This window comes from Bos javanicus, chromosome 4, assembly GCF_032452875.1.
Source record: "Bos javanicus breed banteng chromosome 4, ARS-OSU_banteng_1.0, whole genome shotgun sequence".
Lineage (NCBI taxonomy): Eukaryota > Metazoa > Chordata > Mammalia > Artiodactyla > Bovidae > Bos > Bos javanicus.
This window is the reverse complement of record NC_083871.1, coordinates 77,508,125-77,533,580: the sequence shown is the minus strand read 5'-3', so window position 1 is coordinate 77,533,580 and position 25,456 is coordinate 77,508,125. Positions and strand designations below refer to the sequence as shown.

The window sequence follows — 25,456 nt, the reverse complement described above, 5'->3', positions numbered from 1 at the left end:
TTAATTGCCTTTTCAAATAAATGTGAGGAGTATTCTTGGAAACTACATCAACATTCAACAAATTGTAGTTTCTTAAAGATTAGTTGCACTGTGAAATCTGAAATTGTATCAGTAAATGTCTCCTACTTTGTCACATTAATATCCATTGGTCTGTCCTAATACTTTGAGTGGATCTTTGTTCACAATCTAGTCTCTGTATACACAACACAGAGCAAGGAGAGATGGAAGAAAGAGGCAGACCACTTCAGACTGGTAGGTAGGAGGTTTAATAAGCAAGGAAAGTTACTTGTCCTGGGAAGCCACAAGACCAGTGTATTTTCACGTCCACTTTGCCAGAATCGCAAATGTTTATACAGACACCTTAACTGGGTTCAATCACATACACTGTCCAGATGGTCTCAAAAACACCTTCCTCTCTCAAGGTGTTGAGAGGAAGATGTTGTTGAAAACAACTCTCGCTGTGAGAATGGTACGCAGAGCAGCAGAGCATACATTACAAGGACAGAGGAAGGCGTGAGGAGTCTCCCATTGCCTGGGTCTAGCCAGAGGGTCAACCAGGGATCGTATTCTCCTGAATACCCCCAACAAACTTTTACACACATGATTTTGTAAAATCAGAATGGAATAAAGAATGTGATGCAAGAATCTTAACTATATTAAAAATGTATAAGGGCTTCCCTGGTGGTCCAGGGGTTAAGAATCCTGCCAATGCAAGAGAAACGAGTTCAATCCCTGGTCTGGGAATATTCCACATGCTGCAGAACAACTAAACCCGTGCCCCACTACTACTGAACCCATGCACCTAGAGCCTGTGCTCTGCAACAACAGAAGCCACTGCAATGAGAAGCCCACGCACCACAACTAAAGAGTAGCCCCTGATCTCCGCAACTAGAGAAGGCCTGAAGGCAGAAACAAAGACCTAGCTCAGCCAAAAATAAATAAATAAATATTTTTTCAATGTATGAAGCAGCTTCTCTGAAAGGGATACTGACCCCATCTGAAAGATGCTAACCCAAGTAACTTTGGAAAGGAATGATGTCTGTAAGACTAAAGGCAAAAGGAATTGCATGTAAACACTAAATTCTAAAGTTGTTTTCCACAGGAGTGTAGGTTATCATTTCTCAGACTCCTACATATGTATAAAGGTAATCAACAACTAAGTAAATGGTGAGGGTTGTGGAGCCCGGCTTCTCATTAGTGGCATGAGAGGCTACAGAGAAGCAAGAAAGGAGTCTAGAATGATTCATGTGATTATGGGTTATAACTGGAGGTATCAGCATAAAATCCTGTTTAGCTTAATGTAGATACAGATGGCTTTTCATAGAAATACTTCTAGAAATGTGTACATATACAGGTCAGTATTCACATATGTATGCCCTTGCTCTCTCAGCTGAGAGGATCAGAAGCAACAAAGCCCCAGCAGCAAAACACACTGAACACCCAGATCCTGATTTCTAATCTTATCTCCAGATGAAGGACTGGAACTCCTGGGAGAAATGGCTGACTCTAGGACTGGGATAGAAATATACAAGTTGAGCCTATACTATCTTATAATGCCAGGAAGTACAAAAGTGCTCAAAAAGTGGGGGAACCCCACAGTGAAAGGAATACATCAAAGGGACCTAGGAGCCAACTGGAAGAGTTCCCAATGGCCAAATGTGGAGCAAATAGTCACTATATTAAAACCCAAAGTAAAAAATGAGCATCCTTGGTTCCATACTGATAAAGATAGCATACTGAATAAATAATAAATGGAGAACAATTTTCCTGTTCAGAAGAGTTCCAAATAATTTATGTAAACACTCCACCCTCCAGGAAGTAGAGCATAACCACTCACCCTTAAGTGTGGGCTGTGCATAGCAACTTCGCTGCAAAGAGTGCACCACGCAAACAGGTGCAAGATAAGTGTACAGAGGAGACACCTGGCCAACACAACCTCAGCCAGGTGGTCAGGGCCAGTGTGACAGCGACAAGTTACGGTGACTGCAGGCACCCTTGACACAATAGGCTGAGACCGGCTCTCTGCCTCGTGATCTCCCTCCGAAAAACCCATCACCTTTGTCTAATCGGGAGAAACACTAGACAAACCCCATTTGAAGGACATTCTTTAAAATACCTGACCAATCTTCAACTGTCCGAGTCACCAAAAACAAAGAAAAGGAGAGCCTGAAACACTGTCACAAACAAAAGGAGCCTAAGTAGACATAACAACAGTGTTGTGGAGTGTCCTGGACAGGATCCTGGCTCAGGAAAAGGACCCTGGGTAAAATTGTGGAAATCTAAACAAAATATGGATTTGGGTTAGTAGTAATTATCAGTACTGGTTCATTCATGGTACACTGACAAGTGTTATCACACTAATGTGTTACTCAAGTAAATTTTGGGGGGCGGGCGGGGGGCATACAGGAACTCTGTATTATCTTTGTAATTTTTCTGTAAAACTATTCTAAAATAAAAAAAGTTTTCTTTTAAAAAAGTATTTTTTAGAAAGGGATAACAATCTATAACCCCACTCCCCTCCCTCCCAGAAACAAGTGGAGCGTTGTGTTGGTATTGGTGCAGGGAAAGAGGCACCCTTATCCCCTGCTGGTGGAGGTGTGAATAGGGCAGACGCCCTGGAAGACACTAGTCTGTATCCATTCAGTGCTACAGCGATGGTAGCTCCCCACACATAGACAGGAGACGTGTAAACACCTGCTCATCACACAGGTCCATGGTTCCATACCTGAAATCCCATACGCAAGCTGAATTTCAGAATTTAGAACGTTTTTTTAGAAAGGTAATTTGATGCTTACAGTACATTAGATATTAGACCTCATCAGGATCTGGGGAAGCAACATGAAATCAAACTTGTTAATGTGCTGAAATATATGACTATTCACATCAAGTTGGCTGAAGAGTGTAAGTATGCTATTTATGGGAGAAAAAAAAAAAAAAGAGAGAAGTGTTAGTCACTCAGTTGTGTCTGACTCTTTGCAACCCCGTGGACTATAGCCCGCCAGGCTCCTCTGTCCATGGAATTCTCCAGGCAGGAATACTGGAGTGGGTTGCCATTTCCCTCTCCAGGGGATCTTCCCATCCCAAGGATAGAACCTGAATCTCCTGCATTGCAGGCAAATTCTTTACCATCTGAGCCACCAGGGAAACCTATTTATAAAGAGTATAAATAGACACATCGTGTCTGATCAGTCTTTGCTATGAAATGAGTTTGTCCCAAACTTACAAAAGAAAAAAACAAACACACTAGGTTTTCAGAGTTCTGGGGGTTCTGAAATTCCACATAAGTGACTGTGGACTTATAGCAGAAAAAATAATTCAGGACAATGTGATTGCCCACTAGCAGGGGAATGCATAAAAAAACATCCTGTTCATTCACACAATGGAAAGCTGTGTCACAGTTAAAATGATTGGACTAGATCTCCATGTATCGTCACGAATAAATCGAAAAAATGTATGCTGCATAAAAAAAAAAAAAACCTCATTGCAAAAGGATAGGTCACGTATGGTATCAATTAAGGAAAATTTTAAATGTGAACAAATATGTTGTTCACATATATGGAACTAAAGTTTTAAAACTTGCATGAGGAGGACACATGTCAAATTCAAGAGATGGATTTGGACCAGGTCACACCCAAGCCATCACGTGGCACCTCTATCACAATCAGTGTCCTTATGGGTGAGATCTGGTGGCTAGAGGATGACCGATGGTGGACGGTCCTGTGGAGACAGCCTCTCTCAGGGCCTGGGGGAAGGATAAGTCAAAGGACCCCCAGGAGGAGCCTTCATGGCCCCTCAGGTCATGGCTGATGAGCTTGGACAGGGGCTCTGGCCCCATCAGAACTTCTGCCTGTTCTCTGATGGAGAGCTCTCGAGGCCTCCTACACTCTTGGCAGGATGTTCAAAGCTGCAGTTGACGTAGACACCATAATCAGTGCTCATCTGAGCGGGGTGCTTTGAGCAAGAGGTCTCCTTGGCCGCAGCTGCCTCCTCCTGCTGCTTCTGCTGCTGCACCAGAGCTGGGTTGACATCAGGCCCTGCAGAGGGACAGACACGAGCAACACGGTCAGGGAGGCGGCATGCTGGGTGCGGGATGCAGGCATGTGTTGGAGCCTCAAATGGAAGTTCTAGAGAGGGAGAGCTAAGTCCTAAGCCCCCCACCTCCCATCACTGCCCTTCACCCCAGCCCTCACTTCACCACACCCCCCAAAAGCTGGTAACTGTCAGTTGCCACCCACGCCCAGCCCCTGGTCCCCTCTGCCTTCCAGTGCAGGTCCCTGCCATCCGGGGGTCTGGCAGGGGAAGCCCTAAGCCACCCATAGCCAGTGACTCCCTCCCCCTCCTCTCTTCCTTGGACACGCTGTGCAAGCATTCCTTGCTGAGAGAAGCCATTCCTCACTGTCATCAGACTCAGGTCAGAGAGGGGACCCGGATCCCTGCGCCTGCCACTCGCCTCTCTGTCAGGATTCCAGCCACTCTCCAGGGGGTGGGCCACTCAGAATCTCCAAGGGGTGGCCATGACCTATGGGACCTGTGGCTCCCCAGCCAGGTAGCCTCTGGGGAGGTCCCCAACAACCACATTCTCCTCTTCCAAAGGGGGTCAGGAAGTTTCTACAAGACTGGGGTGCCTTGCGGAGGGGTGCCGGTGCTGTGTGGCCTCCAAATACACTGCATGTGACCAGCTCTATTACTGGGATGGAGGGGTCTCAGGTTCCTCATCTGTGAAATGGGGATGAAAACATCACCTACCTCCAGGGATGATAAGAGAATTAATATATATTTACTAGCACACAAACACACTCTTCTATTAATATAAATGGTCCACCTAAAATTACCATTATTATTAGTCCTGGTGTCAGGGAACAGTGCAAAATTGAACTCTCAGCTTGCCCACCCTATGAGGGAACGCTCCATCCAGGGGTCCTGTTTAAATCTCTGTGGAGGGATGGGGTGTGTAAATAACTGTGCTCAGTAGGGACTTGTCTAGTGGTCCACTGGTTGGGAGTCAGCCTGCTAATGCTGGGGACACAGGTTTGACCCCTGGTCCAGGAACTAAGATCCCACATGTCTCGGGGTAACTAAGCTCATGCACACAACCACTGAAGCCCATGTACTCTAGAGCCTGTGCCCCGCAACAAGAGAAGACCACGCACCACAACTAGAGTAACCCCTGCTCGCTGCACCTAGAGAAAGCCCACAGCAGCAAAGACCCAGAGCAGCCAATAAGTAATTCTTTAAAAAAGAATAACTGTGTTCTACAGTAAGCTCCAGGAGTTGGTGATGGACAGGGAAGCCCGGCATGCTGAAGTCCATGGGGTCGCAAAGAATCAGACTTGACTGAGCTGAACTGAACTGAATGCTCTACAGTGAGGAAACAAAAATGTACATGTTGCTAATAGGAGTTTAAATCGTAAAACTTCTTAGAGGGTGTTAACAGTTGGAATGAACAATCAGTATTCATGGACTGAACTTTCTCTAGGATATATTGGAGAATGAGGTCAAAGATTCAGCCACAAAGGATAGTCATTGCAGCACTGACAATAACATGCAAAGTCAGAAATAGTCTAGTTCTAGCTCTATTTCAGTCGCTCAGTAGTGTCCAGCTCTTTGTGACCCCATGGACTGCAACACACCAGGCTTCCCTGTCCATCACCAACTCCTGGAGTTTGCTCAAAGTCATGTCCATCAAGTTGGTGATGCCAGAAACAGTCTAATGTCCAGCAACTGGGGGCTGGCTAAATGGACTGTGGCCAATCCATACAAAAGGATATGTTTTTCAACTGCAAGTTGTCACCCATGAATGACTCATGAAATCAATTTCTCAGATAACACCGGAATTTCTTAAAAAATCAATGATAGAATAGAACAGAAAATACCTGAAGCTTCTTAGGCAGTGTTATTTTGTGAAAGGCCTGTTCTACTCTGCATGTCCATGTCCATACCTGTACATATCTCCTCTCAATGTGAAAATCTATTTTTTGCTCAAGTCATGATCAAAAGTTCAATGGCATGCAGCAGAGAACCATATGGCCACTGAATGTGTTTGAAATGCACATCTGACCCCAAAAAGATGCTTTCATATGCTAAATGAAAAACTGTAGCTTCCAAACCAGGAGAAATGGTGTGCCCACAATTTGGGGCAGTACCCGTTCCAGGTGAGGGGGGGCTGTGAGTGTTCCTGGCATTTTGCCTGTGGCTTGGAATCTTGTGGGAGGGGCCTGGCACTCACCCAGGTAGCTGAGGATGACGGGCAGGAAGACCAGGCCATGCAGCAGGCCCAGCACAGTGATGAGGAGGTTGAGACGGAAGAAAAAGATCTGGATGAGCTGCGCCTTGGCCAGGCCCAGGACAAGGATGCCAGGCAGGTTGGTCATGGCTACTCCTGCAAACACCTGGGGGTCACAAGCAGGTGTCAGACTGGGCACGGGGTGGCTGGCCAAGGACCATGCAAGGCAGCCTATCACTCACCGCACTGCCCATGGAGATGGTGGCCTCCTTAGCCCTCTCCAGCCGGGTGGGCTTGGTGCTGATGGCAAAGGAGCGGGTGATATGGGACACAAACTCCACAGAGATGCCCACCGCCTGAGGGAAGAAAGGGGGCTTCAGCCACCCAAGGGCAGGGGCAGGGGCCTCCACCCAGGCCAGCAGGCAGCACCTAGACTCTAGAAAGAATTGGGAGCCTCGTTTCCCACACTAGAGCCCTGACACTCCAGCCGGCGGGTTACCGTGACCAGGTTGATGAGGGACACAGCATTGTAGCTGATGTCCCAGAGCATCATGAAGCCCACAGTGTCCACCAGGATCATGATGATAGAGAAGAGGTTGAGGAGGCCGGAGCGGACGTCCATGCCCAGCAGGAAGCAGCAGACGACAAAGGTGGGCACCAGGCAGATGGTGAGCATAAAGAGCCCCTCGGGGACTATGGTCAGGTACTGCTCATAGAACACGTTGGTGACCCTGTGGGGCACAGAGCACAGTCACTGCTCCGCAGCTTCCTGTGCCCACTTCGGGATGAACACTGGGTCCAGGTGCAGCTGAAGCCCCTCTGCTGGAGCCCACCCCCACCTCGCGGCCACCCTTGCCAACCCAGCACCCTCACCCGCACCCCCCTCTGGAGCACATGCACTCACGAGTAAGGGAAGACCTCAAAATCTGGGTCAGTGCCTGGCACCTTCCGCAGGTCAGCGGTGATGTTGGCTGCCAGTGCCCGAGTTGCCCGCAGAGCCTCCGTGAAATCCCGCGAGTTCTTCAGCGGCTTGTTGTAGGCCATGAACCGCGAGGCTGTGAAAGCCAGAGCCTGCGTCAGATACCCTCAGAACCCCCAAGAGGCAGTGCTCAGCTGAGTTCAGGGATCTGCTGCCATCATTTGGGAACTCTTAATACATGTTGAGCAAAGGGCCCTGCATTTCGGTTTTCCCCCAGCCCTGCAAGCTCTGTAGCTGGTCCTACTGCTGTGCCAGACTCAAGTCCTGGCCCTGCCTCTGATGGATGGAACTTAAAGAGTTCTCCTGAGGGACTTCACTGGTGGTCCAGTGGCTAAGACTCCAGGCTCCCAGTGCAGGGGGCCTGGGTTCGATTCCTAATTGGGGAACTAGGTCCCACATGCCACAACTAAGAACTTGCATGCCACAACTAAGACCCAATGCAGCCAAATAAATATATTTTTTAAAGAAAGAGAGAGATCTCCTGGATGAACCCAAACACTGCTCTGTATGGTTTCAAAACATGCACTGGATTCTTAACATTAATTTCATTATTTTTCCAATGCACATTTTCCTATAAGAAAGGACCAGAAAGGGAGACAAAAAATACAACAGTTGACTTAACAGAGCTGTGGGTTGGGGGACCCCCTGGGTAAGTAGAATAGTCATTCATTGAACTGGCTGCCCACTGCCCACATCTGGGTGTGACTTGCACCTGAGAGAAGAGGAAGTAGGTGGCCCCCAAGTGCAGCATCAGCCACTGAGAATTCCATGAATGTCACACTGATTATGAATTTAGGGGATGGGGAGAAGGAAGCAGGCAGACACAGGGTGGAGTCCGAGGACATGAAACTGGGTGACATGACTTCTGAAGACAGGACCAGGACAGTTAGAAGTCCCCCAGAAAGGAAGAAGGAGGGAAGGTTCAAGATGGAGAATCTGTCTCCTGGGACTCTTGGGGCCCCCGGGGCAGCTGACCCTGGTCTTCCCCTCCAGTCAAGGCCAGACTTACCTAAAATCTGGCCATCTGAGCTCATATTCACTGAGGTGCTGTATGCTGCCAGGCCACTGCAGGAGGAGGACCAGAACAGATTAGCCAAGGATCTGTCCCCTCTGTGAGCTTGGCCTATGGCTACCCCGAGAGGCCCCGCACTGCCTCCTGCCCCCTGTGACCCTGCCGTGGGCACCCACACAGCTGTCCTCCTCAGTGCCCCCCCACCACCGCCCACTGCCTACCCTTTGGGACATTTGATGTTGGGCTCGTCACTCAGAAACCAGGGAAGATATTTGTGGAACTGCTCCACTGATGGCCGGGCAGAGCCCGCTGTGGGGCTCACACAGGTCTTCAAGCAGGCCAGGGAGTCTAAAAAGAGAGTGGGGGGCTCTAGGCAGCAGCACCCCCCAAGGCCAGGCAGACGATGCCCTGCCCCACCTTGTGCTCCTTTCCCATTAGGATCCCCATGCACTCCCACTGCTGTAACAAGCATGGTTACTGTGGAGAGATATGTGTTTGCCTCTACAGATGGGAGGAGTGCCCCTCTCATATATGGAAACTGCTGGTACCTTCAAGCAGGGTGGGAAGCAAAGTTCAGGGCAGAGAAACAGCCTCCACGGGGCCTCCCCACTCCACCTACAAGCGCAGCTGCTGAGGCAGGATCATGCACCAACCTCAACTCTCACTCCACTCACATGGCACTTGAGCACCAGTCTGCTCAGTGGGTATGGGCACAACTCAGCAGGGCCAGGAGGGTGCGATTGCCTGGTAATCCAGCTGGACATCTACATATATAGGTGTAGCACCCCAACCTTAGCACCTAGACAGGGCCCCTGCCCCAAACTGACCCTGTAGGAGGGCAGGAAGGGGTAAGAGATCCTCCACTGGTTCTGTCCTTTCTCTAGTCCCAATTTCCCCAAGCTATGGTGGGCCCTGAACTCCCAGAGGCCCCATACTCACTGACAGTCGAGGGGCAGAACTCATCTTTATTGGGACCAGAGATATAAAGGCGGCAGCAGGAAGATGAAGTCAGCCAGTCAATGAAGTCGTCCACCCAGGAGGAGGCAGGGATGGCCAGGTAAGACCTGAATGTCAGGGAAGAGGAAGTCAGGGGACAGGACCAGATAGGCAAGCTGTTGTGGGTCCTTCCTACAGTCCAACCTCCACGCTGGCTCCCCTCAGGCGCATAGCAGCAGGTGGGCAGCAGGGCAGGAGGGAGAGAGACACACAGAGGTGGGCTGGGACACTCACATATCAGGGAAGTCGGTGGCGTACTGGATCTTCTGGGTTAAGGAGAAGTTGTTGCAGCCTGCACTGGAGCAGATGGCATTCATTCCTTCCTCACTGGAGAAGTTGTAGCCCCCAGTGGTAACAAAATAGACCGGGGCCCCCACCTCAAAGTAGCGGTTCATAAAGAGGAAATAGTCGATCAGGTATGAGTCCTGCAATGGAAGACAGTCAGTGAGCCCATGGCCAGACGCACCTCCAGCATATGCTCAAGAGATACACACACAGTGATACACACAGAGGTACAGGCTCACAGAGTCATGTGTACAGTTCCACTACAGACGTACATGGTCATAAGTATACCCACAGAGGCACACACACACTCCAAGGTACACCTATCTAGGTATAATCACAAATACCTACACAGAACACACTCAATGGAGGTACAAGCACAGGGCATCACATACTCCCCTGTGTGAACACGCTCTCTGACACACACATACGAACACATACATATAGTTTTTACCCCTTCCTATCATCCCCTTTTTGGCACAGCCACAGTCTAGCAAGTTAGCCTATGACCACAGCCCACATGGATGCACACATATAAACACCCTCCTGCACACCCTCAAGGCTGTATGCCAGGCATCTTCATGGCTCATTCCCTTCTCCTGCAACATAAAACTTCAAAGTGACATCAGGAATTATGGTGGAGTAGGAAGTACCAGGATTCGCCTCCCCATCTAGACAATAACTGCACTGGCAGAATCTGCCTGATGTAACTATTTTGGTACTCTGGGGTCTAGTGAGGGCTTCAAGTTTCCAGAGAAAGTTCTGGATGGTAGATTGTGGTTAATTTGATCTACTTCAGCTCTTAGTATGGTACTAGCTAGTCATCATTTATCCTCCCCGACCTGTGGCAGGCAGCCATGAATGCATTCCAGGAACAGTCTGCACACAGCTTGCAGACCTGCCTCTTAAATATCAAGGATCTGTGTTCTCATCACTCATTGCTGCTTCTAATCTCAGTAGAGCAGAAACAAAGTCAGGTGCCATTAGAACCTTCACCTCAAACTGAAGTGACTGCCAAGATATTTAAAGATTATCTTTACTTGCCCAAGATATTAAAGGGCAAGTGCTAAATTTGTCTTCCCCCTTCATATTTCCCTTTTTCTCCTTTTGAGAGCCAGATGTTTAAGAAACATGACACTCAAAAGCAACCACAAATACAAGGAAAAGTAGATAGTCACTGCACATGCCCAGGGAAAAGTGGAGATTCAGAAAAGATCTGTAAAGACTTTACATCTCAAGCTGATCTCCAGGACAGAGACATTCGCAACAATTAACTTTTTAAAATAAATGAATAAATAAGCAAATTCTGGGGATGGGAGAGAATCTAATTTCTGGAGTTATTTTGGACTCAAATGTCCATTTTTCAAAAACAACAACAAAATCATAAAGCATGCAATGACTCAGAAAGATATGGCCCATACCTAGGGACAAAAATTAATCGACACTATCCTTGAGAAAGACCAGACAATGGATATATTAGATAGAGACCTTAAAACGACTGTCTTAGAGATGCTCAAAGAGCCAAAATAACATTGTTTTCTGGACACAGTCAAGAAAACAATGTATGAACAAAATGGAGGGACTTCCCTGGTGATCTAGTGGTTAAGAATCTGCCTTCCAATGCAGGGGACACAGGTGCAGTCCCTGGTCAGGGAACTAAGATTCCACAACCTTGGGGAAACTAAGCCTGTGCACCACAATGAAGACCCAGCACAGCCAAAACACACACAACACACACACAATGGAATGATCAATAAAGAGAAAATATAAAACAGAACCAAAAAGAAGTTCTGGAGCTGAAATGTACAATAAATAAAGAAATAACTAGAGGGATTCAAAGACATATTTGAGCAGTCAGAAGAAGAATGGCCACACATGAAGACAGGACAATTGAAATTATCAAATGAAAAACAGAAAGAAAAAAGAATAAGGAAAATGAACAGAAACTAAGGGATCATGCAGCATCATCAAGCAGAACAACACACACATCATAAGAATCCCAGACAGAAAAGAGAGAGAAAGAGGAAAAGAGATTATTTGAAGAAACAATGGCCAAGATTTCATAAATTTGATAAAAGATATGAGTATAAAAATCCATAGAACTTTAGCAAACTCTTAGTAGGAAAACTCAAAGAGACCCAGAACCAAGGCACATTACAATTCAAGTGTTGAACGATAAAGACAAAAAGAGAATTCTGAAAGCAACAAGAAAGAAGAGGCTTATTATATATAAAGATTATAAGCATAGTTCCTATCAGAAAACTTGAAGGCCAGAAGGCAGTGGATTTGTATATTTAAAGTATTTAAGTGGGAAAAAACTCTCAACCAGGAGCCCCATTTTTGGCAAAACTGTCCTTCAAAAATGAGGGGAAAAATTAAAGCATTAAAAAGTAAAATAACTATAGAAGTCTGTTGCCAAAAGACCTGTCCTGCAAGAAGCTATAAAGTGAGTCCTTCAAGTTAAAGTGAAATGATGCTAAAGCATAACTCAAAGTCATGTAATTAAATAAAGATCACTGGTAAAAGTAAATACATGGGAAATTATAAAAGCTAGTTTTATTATAACTTTGGTTTGCAATTCCATTTTTTTATTTCTACATATCTTAAGAGATTGATACATTAAAAAAGTATTATTCTGTGTTTTTGAATACGCAATGTATAAAGATGTGATTTTATGATAGCAATAACTGAAAGGAAATGGAAAGGCGCAGTAAAGGAACAGATTTTTTGTAAGCAATCCATGTTAATCTAGGATAAATTCAACGCACTGTAGGATATTTAACGTAATTTCCCTGGTAACCACAAAGGAAATAGTCATATAACATACCCAAAAGGAAATGCAAAAAGAATTTAAACATTTCGCTATCAACTAAACACAAAAGAAGATGGCAATGCAGGAAATGAGAAACAAGCTATAAAGTGCATAGAAAACAAACAGCACAATAGCAAGTCTCTCCTCATCAGTAATTGCTTTACATGTAAATAGACTACTCTCTCTGATAAGAAGTCAGAAGTGGACAGAATGGGTTAGAGAAATAGGATCCAACAATATGATGTCTGTAAGAGTCAGTTGAGATCCAGAGACACCCACAGGTTGAAAGTGAAAGTATAGAAAAAGATATGCCATGCAAATAGTAGACAGTTTGCAAAGATTGCAAAGATATTCCATGCAATAGTAGGCTATCCCACTGCCAGGTAAAATAGGTTTTAAATCAAGAAAGTTTACAAAAGACAAAGAAGAACATTATATATTATTAAAAGATTCAGTACAGCAAGGGTAAGTGTATACAAACAGTTCCACACCTAATGAGTGACCATCAAAATCTATGAAGCGAAACTTGACAGAACTGAAGGGAGAAATAGGAAATTCTACAATGAGTTCAGTACTCTACGTCAGTAATGGGTAGGACATCCAGACAGAACACAAGTCAGGAAATGGAAGACTTCAACAACGCTAAATCAACTAAATCTAGCAAGCTTATACAGAAACTCTGCTCAACAACAACAAAATGCAGATTCCTCTCAAATACACATGGGACATTCTGCAAGATAAACTAGGTATTTGGCCACATATTAAATCTCAACATTTAAAAAGATAGATGTCATATTATGTATACACCCTGACCATGACTGCATGGTTAGAAATCATTAACAGAAGGAAAATTGAAAAATTCACAAAGTCATAGAAATTATACATCCCAGCAATGATTTATCTTGAATATGACACCAAAGGCACAGTTAACAACACCAACAAAAATAAACAAATTGGACTTCATGAAGATTAAAAACTTAAGTACATCAAAAGATACTACCAAAAGAGTAAAAAAGCAACCAACAGAAATGAAGAAAATATTCACAATTCACATATCTGATATCTGATATTAATTAATCAGATATTAATCCCACATATCTGATAAGGGATTGATTATCCAAGCTATCTAAAGAACTCTTTAAACTTAACAACAACAAAATCCAGCCCAATTCAAAAATAGACATTTCTCCAAAGGAAATATACAAATGGCCAATAAGTAAATGCTTAACATCACTAATCATTAGGGAAACACAAATAAGCCACAATGAGATACCACTTCATATCTATTATGATGGCTGTTGTCAAAAAACAAACAAACAAAACTCAGAAAATAAGTGTTGGTGAAGGCATGGAGAAATTGGAACCCTGTGCACTGTTGGTAGGAATGTAAAATGGTACAGCTATATAGAAATCAGTGTGAAGGTTCCTCAAAAAATTAAAAATAGAATTGCCATATGATTTAACAATTCCACTTCTGGGTATATACCCAAAATAATTAAAAGCAGGGTTTCAAAGAGATATTTGTAAACCCATGTGCATAGCAGCATTATTTCACAATAGCCAAAACATGGAAGCAACCCATATCCATCAACAGAAAAATGGTTAAGCAAAATGTGATATATATGCATTCATACATACAGGAATATCATTCAGCCTCAAAAAGGGAGGAAATTCTGATACATGCTACAACATGACCAAACCCTGAGGACATCATGCTAAATGAAATAAGCCCATCACAAAAGGACAAATGGATGATTCCACATATGTAAGGGACCTGGAATAGACAAATGCAGAGACACAAAGGAGAATGGGGCAGGGGGTGCTCCAGGGACTGGGGGAGGAGGAATGGGGAGTTAGCGTTTAATAGGGACAGAGTTTCAGTTTTGCAGAATGAAAGAGCTATGGAGATGGATGATGGTGAGGATTGTACAATGTCCTTAATGCCACTTAAAAAATGGTTAAAATGGCAAATTTTATGTTATATTTTACCAGAAAAAAATTGAAAGAAATATATTTTATATAGTCATAAGAAACAAATTCTCCCCCAAAGGAAAATAAACAAAGAGCATAAACAAAACCTCAGCTGGGGGACTTCCCTGGTGGTCCAGTGGCTAAGACTCCCCGCTCCCAGTGCACGAGGCCTGGTTTGATCTCTGGTCAGGGAACTAGATCCCACACGCCACAACTAAAGATTTCACACACCATGACTAAGGGTTCCGAGCACGCCAACTAAGAGCCAACACAACCAGAAAAAAAAAAATTCCTCAGCTGGTCTTACAGCCCAGTACCTCCTTCTCACTGGTTTGGCCTACCAGGCCACTGATACCCATTCTGGGGTCACTGGGGACCCTCTTCTCTTCAGCCGTGTGAGCAGTCCCCAGGGCCACCGTGAGTGGCAGAGTCATTCTGGACCCTTGCTGGCTTTGCAGCCTCTTCTTGCTCCCTATGGTGGCTCGAAGGTGCCGTCCTGCCTGTCTGCTCTGCTCCCGCCTCATCTTGCTTCCAAGACCAGCACCACCAGAAGGTGGCTACCAGGCCACTGAATCCAAGATTCCTGCCCACGCCCAGACCCCCATCGCCACCCCTACAGTGGCCCTGGATGTCCAAGCCCTCATGATGCTCTCTCTCCCCTAAAGCACAGGTATGCAGACTTGCTTCCCCCAGCCACCAGCCCAGCTCTGGTTGCATGTCCAGACAAACCTCATGGCCTCTTTGATGTATGATTCCTGTCAACCTCATATGCTTGCTGGTCCTCGTCAGCACATTTCCCCACCCCGTCACCTGCAGCACCTCCAGCTCTCGGCCTTACTGCCTCTCCTCCCCACACCTACAGTCACCCCTGCACACAGTAAATGAGCCTTGGTGCACCCCAACCTCCCATGGGTCAGTGCTGTGACCCTTGCCTCCTTCCTCTGCAAATCCCACTCATGTTCAGACACCCCTCAAGCCTCTCCTCCATCCAAAACCCTCAAGACCATCCAGGTCTTTTCTTACCCAGAGCCCCCAACCCTCCCTGTCTTTCCGAGGACAGTCCAGGGACATTTGCTGCTGCAAAACCCAGGCCTGAGGACAGAGAGGCAAGCACTAGGCACTAGGCACTGTGCATCTGGCACTAGGCAGACATTCACTGAGGTGTTGGCCATTCTGCCCGGACAATCGGCTCCCACGGCCAGTCACTCGGCTGCCTGGTCATCTCCCTCTGGTGGCCTGGGGCTGGAACCGAACTCAGGCACTTTCCATGCAGAATATGGCTTCTCTTCCTAACTCCGCATGATGAATGGTCCCCTACCCCTACCACACCCCTGGTTCAGGCCAACCCATCCACTCTGTGCTGCTGATTGCCCTCACAGCCTTGGGGACTGAGGAGAGGGGAGGGAGGGCACCCACCTTGGGCAGAGCCAGCTGCTGGTCCAGCCCCACATTAATGTAGCACATGAAATAGAGGCTCGCTGCAAACAGGGCCAGGAAGAGCAGCACCTGGAAAGGGAAGCGTCACTTGAAAGCCTCCCACCCAGCAACTCCCCAGTCTGGGTCTGGACGGGGTCTTGTAGGAAACATTCTGGAGTTGGGCCAACTTGAATCTTAGCACCCCCATCCCTGCCCCGGCTTCAGCCCCTGGACCTGGGCAAGCTCCAGACCCCTCCGATGACCACGGGCAAGGATCAAGGCTAAGCAGACCCTCCCGCCCCAGACACTGCCAGGCCCCCCCAACCCTGGGTGGCATAAGGTCCCCCTGCTGCCCCTCTCGCCCACTCACCACGACCACGCGGGTGAGCCAGTGCAACAGGAATGGGACGTAGAACTTGCGGAAGAATCGGAGCAGGAGCCCCTCATCCTGGCTCGGCGGGGGCAGCTTCTGGGCTGTCTTGCAACAGCAGATGTCCATCCGGGAGGCCTAGAAGGAGGAAGGCACTCAAGATGACCCCAAAACAGACCCTGGGGACCACTTCCCTCCCGTGGAGTGGGAGAGTCACCTTCCACATGTGGACTGTGCCAGCACTGCATGATGGGGACATGCCAGTGCGCTCTTTTCTTTATCTTCATTTTCGGCCTTGATAAAATACCTTTGAACTTTGCACCATCACCAAAACAAGAGCTCCCTCCCTGTCAATCTCTCACTTATACTTTATTTCACGACCTCAGGTACTTTTAGCAGGTTTGATCATATTCCCCCAAATGACCAAAACAAAGTTAATTTTCCATGGGACATCAGGGACTTTGTGGCCTAAACATTCCAGCACGCTGTTCCCACACTCAGTCCCCATGCTCTGAGCCTTCTGTGCAAAGTGGAGCCACTCCATCCCCAGCCAAGATGGGGACCAAGGGTGAGTCCCTGGGCCTTGCCTCCACCCCTACCTCTTGCCTCCTGCTGTCGAGGGAGAGCAGGGCCACAAAGGCTGACATCTGTAGCAGGAAGTCAAGAAGCACTGCAAAGCCGGAGGTCAGGGCAAAGGTCCGTACAGCTGGCATGGGGGTCAGGGCTCCTGGGGGATGGGGAGGGGGGTCAAGAGTGAATCTCAGGGCCTGGCACCTGCTCAGATGGGAATAGAGGGAAAGGGGGCTGCCAGCCTAAGAACTCCCAGTGCCTGGTGGGGAGGGGTTGCTCAGGCTCACCTAAGAAGAAGCAGATGGCCTCAGAGAGGCTGCAGAGAAGCATGCTGGGGGCCACTCTGCCCAGGGCTCGGCCGATGTGGGCCTCCCGTTCTTCCCCAGGCCTCCGAGGCAGCCTCTGCATGGGGATGGCAGGGACAGGGTCAAGATCTGACCAAGGGCTCTGTCCCTCACAGGGACAGCTGGGAGCTGCCACATGCCCTCACTCCCCAAGGCATGGGCATTGCCTGGAGATGCAGCCAGGCCTGAGGAACTGCCCCCACCTTCCCCAGTGGGGACAGCGGGGCAGTGACACTCTGCCCTGCCACATCTTCCACTTCTCAGGGTCTGGCCCAGAGAAACGCATGGTGTATTTTGGGATGTCCATAGCATCCTTCCTCTGACTCATCACTAGAACTCTAAATGTTCACTAACAAGAGAGGCTAAAGATTCTACTTGTCTTTCCGTGGAATGCTACCTAGCACTACAAAGACAGAGGTGGCTCTGTGTAGAGCAGAGATGAACAAACATGACTCCATATTGGACCTCTAACCTTTGTGCTCTGTTGCCTGTGCTTAGTCTTGCTGTCTCTGGATCTTTTGTAAAAGGATGTTGCCCAGAGCCTGGAATATACATGACAGCCCATTGCCAAGGCTCTGACCTTTAAAGGGTAAAACACTTTTCCATTCATATAGAGATTAAAAGGGTGCAGAACAGAATCTAACATTTGCCTTGTTGGAGGGGTTTAGGACCTACTTTGACAGCTGCAAGAATAAAAGATTCTGGCACCAAAAGGTTTGCAACACCCAGCCACACCACTTCCCCTTTTAGTATAAAAGAAGTCTAAATTCTAACTCAGGTAAGGTGGTTCTTTGGGACACTAGTCCACCATCTTCTCAGTCTGCTGACCTTTCAAATAAAGTCACTATTCCTTTCCCCAGCACCTCATCTCTCAATTTATTGGACTGCCATGCAGTGAGCAGTATGAGCTTGGGCTCAGTAACAGATGTGCTGTGTGACACTCTTGCCAGACACAATGTGGGGCTAACTGAGAGCAAGTTCAGGAGACATGTGAGGTACAAATGCATTTATGTGAAAGATAAACACAGAGCACTGTATTCTACAGGAATTGTACACATGGACATCAGTGCTTAGGAAGAGGCTGAAATAAACCCAGCAAACCCATGGGGCCATGCCTGGGTGTGTAGGGGCAGCTGAGGGTGTGCAGAACTTCTGCCCTCTTACCTGGTACTCAAGAACGAAGATGAAGATGTTGTCAGCCCCCACGGCAAGCACCAGGAAGGGCACCACTTGAAGGATCACCAGTGAGGAAGGGACACCCAGGTAGGAGAAGAAGCCCATAGAGGCCACGACTGCTCCCAGCACCACGGCCACCCCGCCCAGGCCCAGCGTGGCCTTGGAGTCCACCTGCAATGGGACCAGGCTCAGCCTCCTGGCTGCAGGGCTGCCCAATGTGCCCCAACCCTCGTTAGAGGAGAGCTGCATGCTCTGAGCTTCTGCACTTTGGCCACTCTGCAGCGCCATCCTCTCGAGAGCAGGTCCTGTGAGCCTGACCACTTCTTCCTCGAGCATGCATCGTAAGACTATGTAAATACCAACTTCGCATTTGCACAAGTCGAGGGAGGGTTGTCATGAGCAGAGTGAAAACTCGCATGGCCTTTCGAAACAGAACACTTCAAGAAGCATCACCCCTTGGAAGAGCCACCCTGGGTATGTCCACTTTGCTGTTTTGAAGTGCTCTAGACAGTAGGTTGGGAAAGTTCTAGGCACCCTGATGGTGGGCCAGCTCACCCTCACAGCTCCCCTCTCACTTCTCACCGGTACCCGACGCCAGCTGGAGTAGCTGCCCAGGGCCAGGGAGATGTACAGGAAGATGACAAGGTAGCTAACAGCAAAGATGGGCAGGTCCTCGGCCGTGGTGCTGTTGATCTCATCCTCCAGGGAACGCTGTGGACACACACCCGACCAGACCCCCTGACCCAAGAGCTCGGCCAGAGGGCACCGTGTATGTGAGCCCCTGTGAACTCTGACGTGGCTCACAAACAGCTGTAGCATCACCCCATCCTCCTGGGCAGGCACCCGTTAGCTCAGGGTCACTTGGGAGGGGTGAGGGCAGGATGGGGATACAGGACCCCACCAAAACCACCTGAACTGTCTGCCCCAGAGCCAGGGACCCTGCAGCCCCTACCTCCGCCATGAATGTGACCTGGAACACACCAGCCGTCCGACGCTGAAAGGCTCGCATCTCCTCCAAGAAGGCTGCCTCCCAGAGCTTAGCCTGGGCCAGCTTGGGGTCCCCAGGAGGGTAATTGTTGAGGGAGAAGGTCATGATCAGGGCCTCTGCCTCAGAATAGTCCTTTCCTGGAAAGAAAAATGCTCAGCTACCTCCAACCACATCTCTGCTTTCCTCCCCCTACTCCAGCCTCACCCCTGCTTCCCCTCCCCCAACTGCAGCCACACCCCTGCCTCTCCTCCCCCACCCTCCTCGTCCAAGTCATTGTGTAATTCTACATCCTACTTCCCTCTATCAGTCAAAGGCAAAACCTGTGGTTTCAGGCACAGAACCAGAGAACCTGAGCAGGGTTGGCGGAAGATGCAATAAGTGACAGAGAAAGGATGCAGGATGGGCAGGTCTGTCGTCCCCATGAGCCCCTCACCGACCCAGCCGCTCCCAGGCAGTGGGAAGCCCCCACGGCCTCTCCCATCCTTCTGTCCATGACTCCTGCCCCATATGTCCACTCACTGGCCTCCTGGGGAGGTCGGAGCTTACCTTTGTAGCCCCCCACGGCGAGGAAGGGGAAGATGGGTGCCCCATAGTCAGCCATGCAGCTCAGGGCCAGGGCCGTGCCATCTTTGTAGGTGAGGGGGGCACTGGTGGGAAAGAAAAGGACCTTTCCTGACCCCACTCCGACCACCATGGCCCCTGTACCTCACCCCAGACCCCAGCACCATCACCTGACCCCCAATCAGAACATTTCTTGGTCCAATCCAGAGTGAACTGGGGCTCCCTGAGCAGGACCTCGAGTTCATTTTCCCTTCACACCAGCCTCATGGTCCTGGCTCCACCATCATCTCCTTCCAGATTGGCAGGTGGATGAGCATCACACACACTCCCCTGGAGTGGCGGCTGGATTCTGGTACCAGCCCCTCCCTGAGTCCTAAGCACCAACAGAGACACACAGGCCTCACACTGCCCTCAGGGGTCTCCTCCCACCAGCCCAGAACCCTCCAGGCCCTGAGGTGGGAACTCCTTCTTTCCTCATTCAATGTTCCAGCTCTGTAACTGTGGTCGGGTCTCCATACCCCTCACTGAGGCCTTTCTGTAAATGGGTCATAGGTGCCTGGACAAAGCACTCATTTTGAGTGCACCTGTGAGTCACCAGCTGGCGGGGAGTGCCGGTTGCTGTGTGACCTTGAGCAGTTGACCACACCCCTCTGAGCCTCAGTTTCCCTGTCTCTGAAATGGGGATAATCAGGCCACCCAAGAGTTGTGAGCATCCAAAATCAAAATAAAGGCAATTCAAGGACTGGAATGGATGAGATGGTTGGGCGGCGTCATCAAGTCAATGGACATGAGTTTGAGCAACTCCGGGAGATACTGAAGGACAGGAAAGCCTGGCGTGTTGCAGTCCATCAGGTCTCAAAGAGTCAGACACGACTGAGCGACTGAACAGCAACAAAGGACTGGAAACCCAGAGTCAGAGCTTCTTCCCCTGACCTGCCAGTCCCAAGGGCCAGCCCTGGGGCTGAGGCACAGACTCCGGGAAGCAGCCCACACTTGGTTTGCCTGAGGGGTGGGAGCCCTGACTCTTATCCAGAGGTATTCAGGGTGACCCAGGGTCTCAGGAGCCCTAGAGACCCTTTCAAGGTCTACAAAGTCAAAACTATGTCCATAATAACACTAAGATGCCATTCTGTTTTCAGCCTTCTTTGATCTCAAGTCTGTGGCCTACAGACTGTTCACTGACATGGCTTTAGTTTCATATTGCAGCTAACATTTAAGAAAGCATCACTTGCTGAGTTAGATGAAGTAGTAAAGAAAACCCACAATTCTCTGGAAAGGCTTTGACAACACACTTCCCTCCTCTGGCTACATGGGTGGGTGTGCGGCCAAGCATTCTCGCTGCACTTCAACCAACAGGCCAAATGCAGAACCAGATGCCAGAATCCAGCATCTTCTGCTAAGCCAGACCCCAAAGAGATTTGCAAAGATCTAAAACAATGTTACTGTGATCACTCCTGATATTTTCAGTACAGAAAATACGATTTTTTTTCATAAAAATATGTTATGGGACTTCCCTGGTGGTCCAGTGGTTGAGAGTATGCCTACTGGTGTGAGGGACGCGGGTTCCATCCCTGGTCCATGAGGATCCAACATGCTGTAGAACGGCTGGGCCCATGCGTGCACCACAACTAATGAGCCCATGAACCACAACTACTGAAGCCTGCGTGCCTTTGAGCCTGTGCTCCACAGCAAGACAAACCACCGCAGTGAGAAGCTTGAGCACCACAACAAAGAGCCTGTGTGCCACAACAAGGACCCAGCACAGAAAAAAAAAATTAATAATTTCCTTTAAAAAAATAAATAAATAAAAAATGTTATTTGTGGCAGCATATAATGGGCCTATTATAGCTATTGTTACAGAATTAATTAACTATTTTGTCATTTCTCAGTTTTACTTTCTCATGTGGTAAATGTCAGTGAATATAACCTCTACCCACACCCCAGCTCTCAGGGGTGCTTGGTCTTTTGTCAAGAGTGAAGGGACCCTGAGACCAAGCATTTGAAGACCTCTGTCCACTCCAACCCCAGGGGCCTCAGTGCTGCTAGCCAGCCTGCTCCCTTCAAGGCTTGGTAGCTCTCAAACCTCCACTCTTGGTCCTAAGACCCATAAGCTTCACTGGCTTCCTGCTTGCACCACAGCCAAGTGGACGCAGCTGGGGACCAAGCCCCAAACAACCTGCACAGGGCACCTGGCCCAGGCCCCTGCCCAGGCCCGGGGCACCTCCTGGGCTGCCCATGGCCCTGCTGGCCTGCACCCAGGCCCAGCACAGAAGCAAAGAAGGGAAACTACAAAGCACACCAGTGAGCAGGGCCTTCAGATTGCTCTGTGACCCTTAAACCAAGAACATGCAAGGACGAGTCCAGCTACATCAGGAGCGCTACAGAAAGACCACGTGGAGGCCAGGACAGTCAAGTGTGAATCAGGTATGGCGAGCGTGCACTCCACTGAGGATGCGGAACCCAAGAAGGAACTTGGAGAGACACGGCACATCACAGCCCACGTGACCGAGAGGCAGAGCACCTCAACCATACAAGATGTGTACCCGGCCTGGGCCCCACGAGGCCCACGCTGACCCCAGAACCTGGTCCCGGGAGGACTCACTTGGCGCAGTAGAGGAAGTGGTCCCTCCAGTCCACCTGGGCGGTCTGCCCTGACAGCGTCTGGTTGGCTGTGAGCAGCAGCTGAGTGCGGTTGTTCTGGAAGTACTGCAGGAGGCTGTTGACGCAGCAGTCGGACAGACTGGCGTTATGTGGGTTGAGGGGGGCGTAGCAGGTGTCCCGCAGGGAGACGTTCCGCTGCTCCTCTGGCGACCACACCTGCAGATGCCGCAGCCTCTCCTGCAATTCCAGCACCTCCAGCAGCAGATCCGAGGACAGGATCCCGCTGAAGTTCTTGGGCCCCAGCAGCAGGGAGTCATACCTATAGCTGGGCCGGTGAGGTGCTGTCATGAACACCTGGCTGGTTCGGAAGAAGGGGCCGAAATACTTGTCGTGGAACGCCTTCTCACGTCGGGCTAGGCTGTTGGGGGCTGACCACAACTCCACGGGGTCCGTGGTCAGTTCTATAAAAGCCAGGCCCCCTGCCATGGCCACCACCACAATCACAGATACCGCCAGGATGGTCAGTGGCCATGAGGCCACCCAAGTGCCCCACCACTGGAAGCAGCGGCTGAGGAGGGTGTGGGTGGAGAGGCTAAGCCTGTGGGCCAGGTTGATGCTTGCCTTGGGCTTGGGCGTCTTGCGCTTGCCCCTGCACCACTCGGCCAGGCGGGACCGCAGGAGGAAGGCCGTGAGCAAGACAAAGAGAGAACAGAGGATGATAATGAGGACCAGGCTCCCTTCCATCCGGCCCAGGCGGAAGGTGGGGTCCAGGGCCCGGGGCTGGGCAATCACGGGGCAGGAGGCGGCACAGTCCTGGCAGGAACAGGCCGCTGCACCGTCCCCCTGGGACTGGTTGCAGGGCACGACCTCATCATTTAGAGGCTGTATCGCGCTCCCCTCGGCCTGGCTAGGCTCCCACAGGTGGAAGGTGATGTCCAGGGGTGCCAGGCCATTGCTCGTGTCCCCCTGGAAATTGAGCCAGCGCTGGGCGTTGCAGAGGGCAGAGCCATAGACGCCACACATGGAGCCCACGGCCAGTGTGGCAGCTGCGGGGATGCGCACACGGCTGCAGGAGTTGTAGGTCTGCTCGGCAAAGCTGCGCTGGTAGAAGGCCTCGTAGGCCACCACGGCCTGGGACTGGCTGTTCCCCTGTGTGACCACTCGGGTCACATTGATGAAGAGGCTTTGGTTGGGGCTGCAGGTGTTATGGCAGTGCAGGCTCACGAAGTTGTCAGAGCAGGCGGGACAGCGAGTGAGGAGGGCCTTGGTGATCCGCAGGCTCATGTCCAGGGCCACCAGCTGCTTGGAGGAGCAGCAGGCGTAGGTGGTGCTGGCGCCAGTGTAGAGACGGGGACAGATGCTTTGTAGGAGGGCCAGGTGGTCACCTGTGATGTGGCGAGCAGGTGAGTTATCCAAGCAGGACACATTGGACAGCGAAGCCAGGCTTCCGGACAGCTCCGGGTTCTTCCCGCACTCATCGTAGAAGGCACAGTAGCCAGGCTGGTGTATGGGTGTGTAGACCTCACTCTGGGCCTGTGGAACAGGGCAGTGTCACCACGGGCCCCAGCGCTGGCCAGCACCTCTGGGTAGCTGATGGGGCAGTGGGCAGCCAGGGAGGGCGTGGGGAATGATGCCAAACAGGGCAGGTGAGGGGTGGACATCGGGTAGCTCCAGGATGCCAGGGGGTCCAGGGGAGCACTGGAGGAGATGGGATGCCCAAGTAGCACATGGGACTCTCGGCGGTGTCTAAGGATTGTGAGCAGATGGGTGAAGGCCTGGTTGACCCTGAGTGACAGGGTCACTGAAGAAAGAGGTGACCTGACATATCTGGGAGAGAACAGGGTCACCCAGAAGACCCCTGGACCCCTGTGTGGTCCTCCTGAGAAAAAGTGGCCCCTGGACAAGTCGAGGGACTGACTCCCAGGAGCCATGTGGATGCAGGCCCTGTGTGCCTCGGGCATCATTGCCATAGCAGTCAGCCACCACCATGACCAAACTGCAGACCACACCCAGAGGCCGGGGCCCCTCTTGGAGAATCTGAGCAGAGCTTCCCCTGCCTTCACCTGCCGGGAGCTGAAAACCTTCACCCACCTCCTCAGACGTGGAAATGAGCAGGAAACTTGAGAGGTAAGAACCTCGGACCTCCTCCCTGGATGCCAAATCCTCTGTGGGTGATTCTCCCCTTGAATCCACCTCATCAGCACCCCAGGACTGGATCTTCCTTTAACCTCCCACGAGCCACCTTAGGCCAGGACACCCACAGCAGACCAGGGATGGGAAGAACTTGGTCACACCCAAGCCACCTGTCCCATTCCCCATGCTTGTGTCCATCTGACCCCACCATCTGGAGACTGGAGCAGCCCAAGACTCCCAACCTGTACCTCTTCTCTAGGGTGCCTGGCATCCCTCATCTATGTAGAAATTGCCCCCATCTGCAGACCCCTGGCCCTCTCTCACATTTGCCAAGCAGCCCTTGCCCAGAGAGGACACAGGGATTGGGACTCACCAAGTGCAGGAGCAGGGCCCAGAGCAACCAGCCCTTCAGGCCAGTCTCCACCATTCTGGCACTGGGCAGGGGTCAGAGGGTAAGTGAGGCCAGGCCTTGGGGACAGCCAAGGGCCGGCTCCTGACAATGCCAGAGCCCACTTCAGCCGTACATATACTGAAACTGGGGACGGACTACAGGGCAGCTTCCCTACCAGGGACAGCATCACCTGACTGGGTTGGGGACCAATGGGGCTGAGCCCTGTGCCTCCCAGGGCTCTTAGCTAGTTAATGATCGATGGATCACTTGTCCCTCCCACCTTTGGTCCCACCCTCTCAGATGAGCCTCTCAGGGTCTCCCCTTTACCCACTTCCCAAAGTGACCAAGGCCGGAGGGCTGGGCCAGCCAGCGACCTGCCGAGAGTTTCCCACACAGCCTCGGCTGCAGGAGCTACCAGGCCCAGGAGAAGAGGGAGACTCAGGTGGGTCTGGACACTGGCCCTCCGAAACTCTACCACCCCTACCCGCCACCCCAGATCCCAAGCCTCAGACCCCTACTCTCCTCAGTGCCCTCTTGGGTCCAGGCCAGCTCTGGCTAGGGCACACCCTTGCACTGTCATCCTTAGCAACTGTTGTTAATTAATATTAACAATCCGATAACAGAGGGGGCA

At 50.1% G+C, this 25,456-nt stretch overlaps 1 protein-coding gene across 1 annotated transcript; it reads right to left on the bottom strand.

The window, feature by feature from the left end:
- Window positions 1–243: 243 nt before the first annotated feature.
- On the bottom strand, window positions 244–25,181 carry NPC1L1 (NPC1 like intracellular cholesterol transporter 1). The gene is made up of 19 exons (XM_061414440.1): window positions 24,808–25,181; window positions 22,303–23,834; window positions 19,686–19,786; window positions 19,104–19,276; window positions 18,734–18,862; window positions 18,140–18,322; window positions 16,919–17,033; window positions 16,661–16,788; window positions 16,062–16,199; window positions 15,692–15,781; window positions 9,445–9,635; window positions 9,154–9,278; window positions 8,436–8,562; window positions 8,212–8,267; window positions 7,128–7,278; window positions 6,723–6,954; window positions 6,466–6,579; window positions 6,227–6,389; window positions 244–4,034 (listed from the first exon to the last, which is right to left on the bottom strand). The coding sequence occupies exons 1-19, from the start codon at window positions 24,859–24,861 to the stop codon at window positions 3,835–3,837; spliced, it is 4,002 nt and encodes a 1,333-aa protein (XP_061270424.1). The 5' UTR covers window positions 24,862–25,181; the 3' UTR covers window positions 244–3,834.
- Between the last annotated feature and the right edge of the window lie 275 nt (window positions 25,182–25,456).

Bases quoted from the DNA above. Each gene is read 5' to 3' on its own strand.
- NPC1L1 (XM_061414440.1), bottom strand. From the start codon at position 24,861: ATGGTGGAGACTGGCCTGAAGGGCTGGTTGCTCTGGGCCCTGCTCCTG. The intron at 23,835-24,807 runs GTGAGTCCCAAT...CCTGTTCCACAG, and splicing joins GGGCCCTGCTCCTGCACTTG to GCCCAGAGTGAGGTCTACAC. The intron at 15,782-16,061 runs GTGAGTGGGCGA...TTCCCTTTCCAG, and splicing joins GGCTCACCCGCGTGGTCGTG to GTGCTGCTCTTCCTGGCCCT.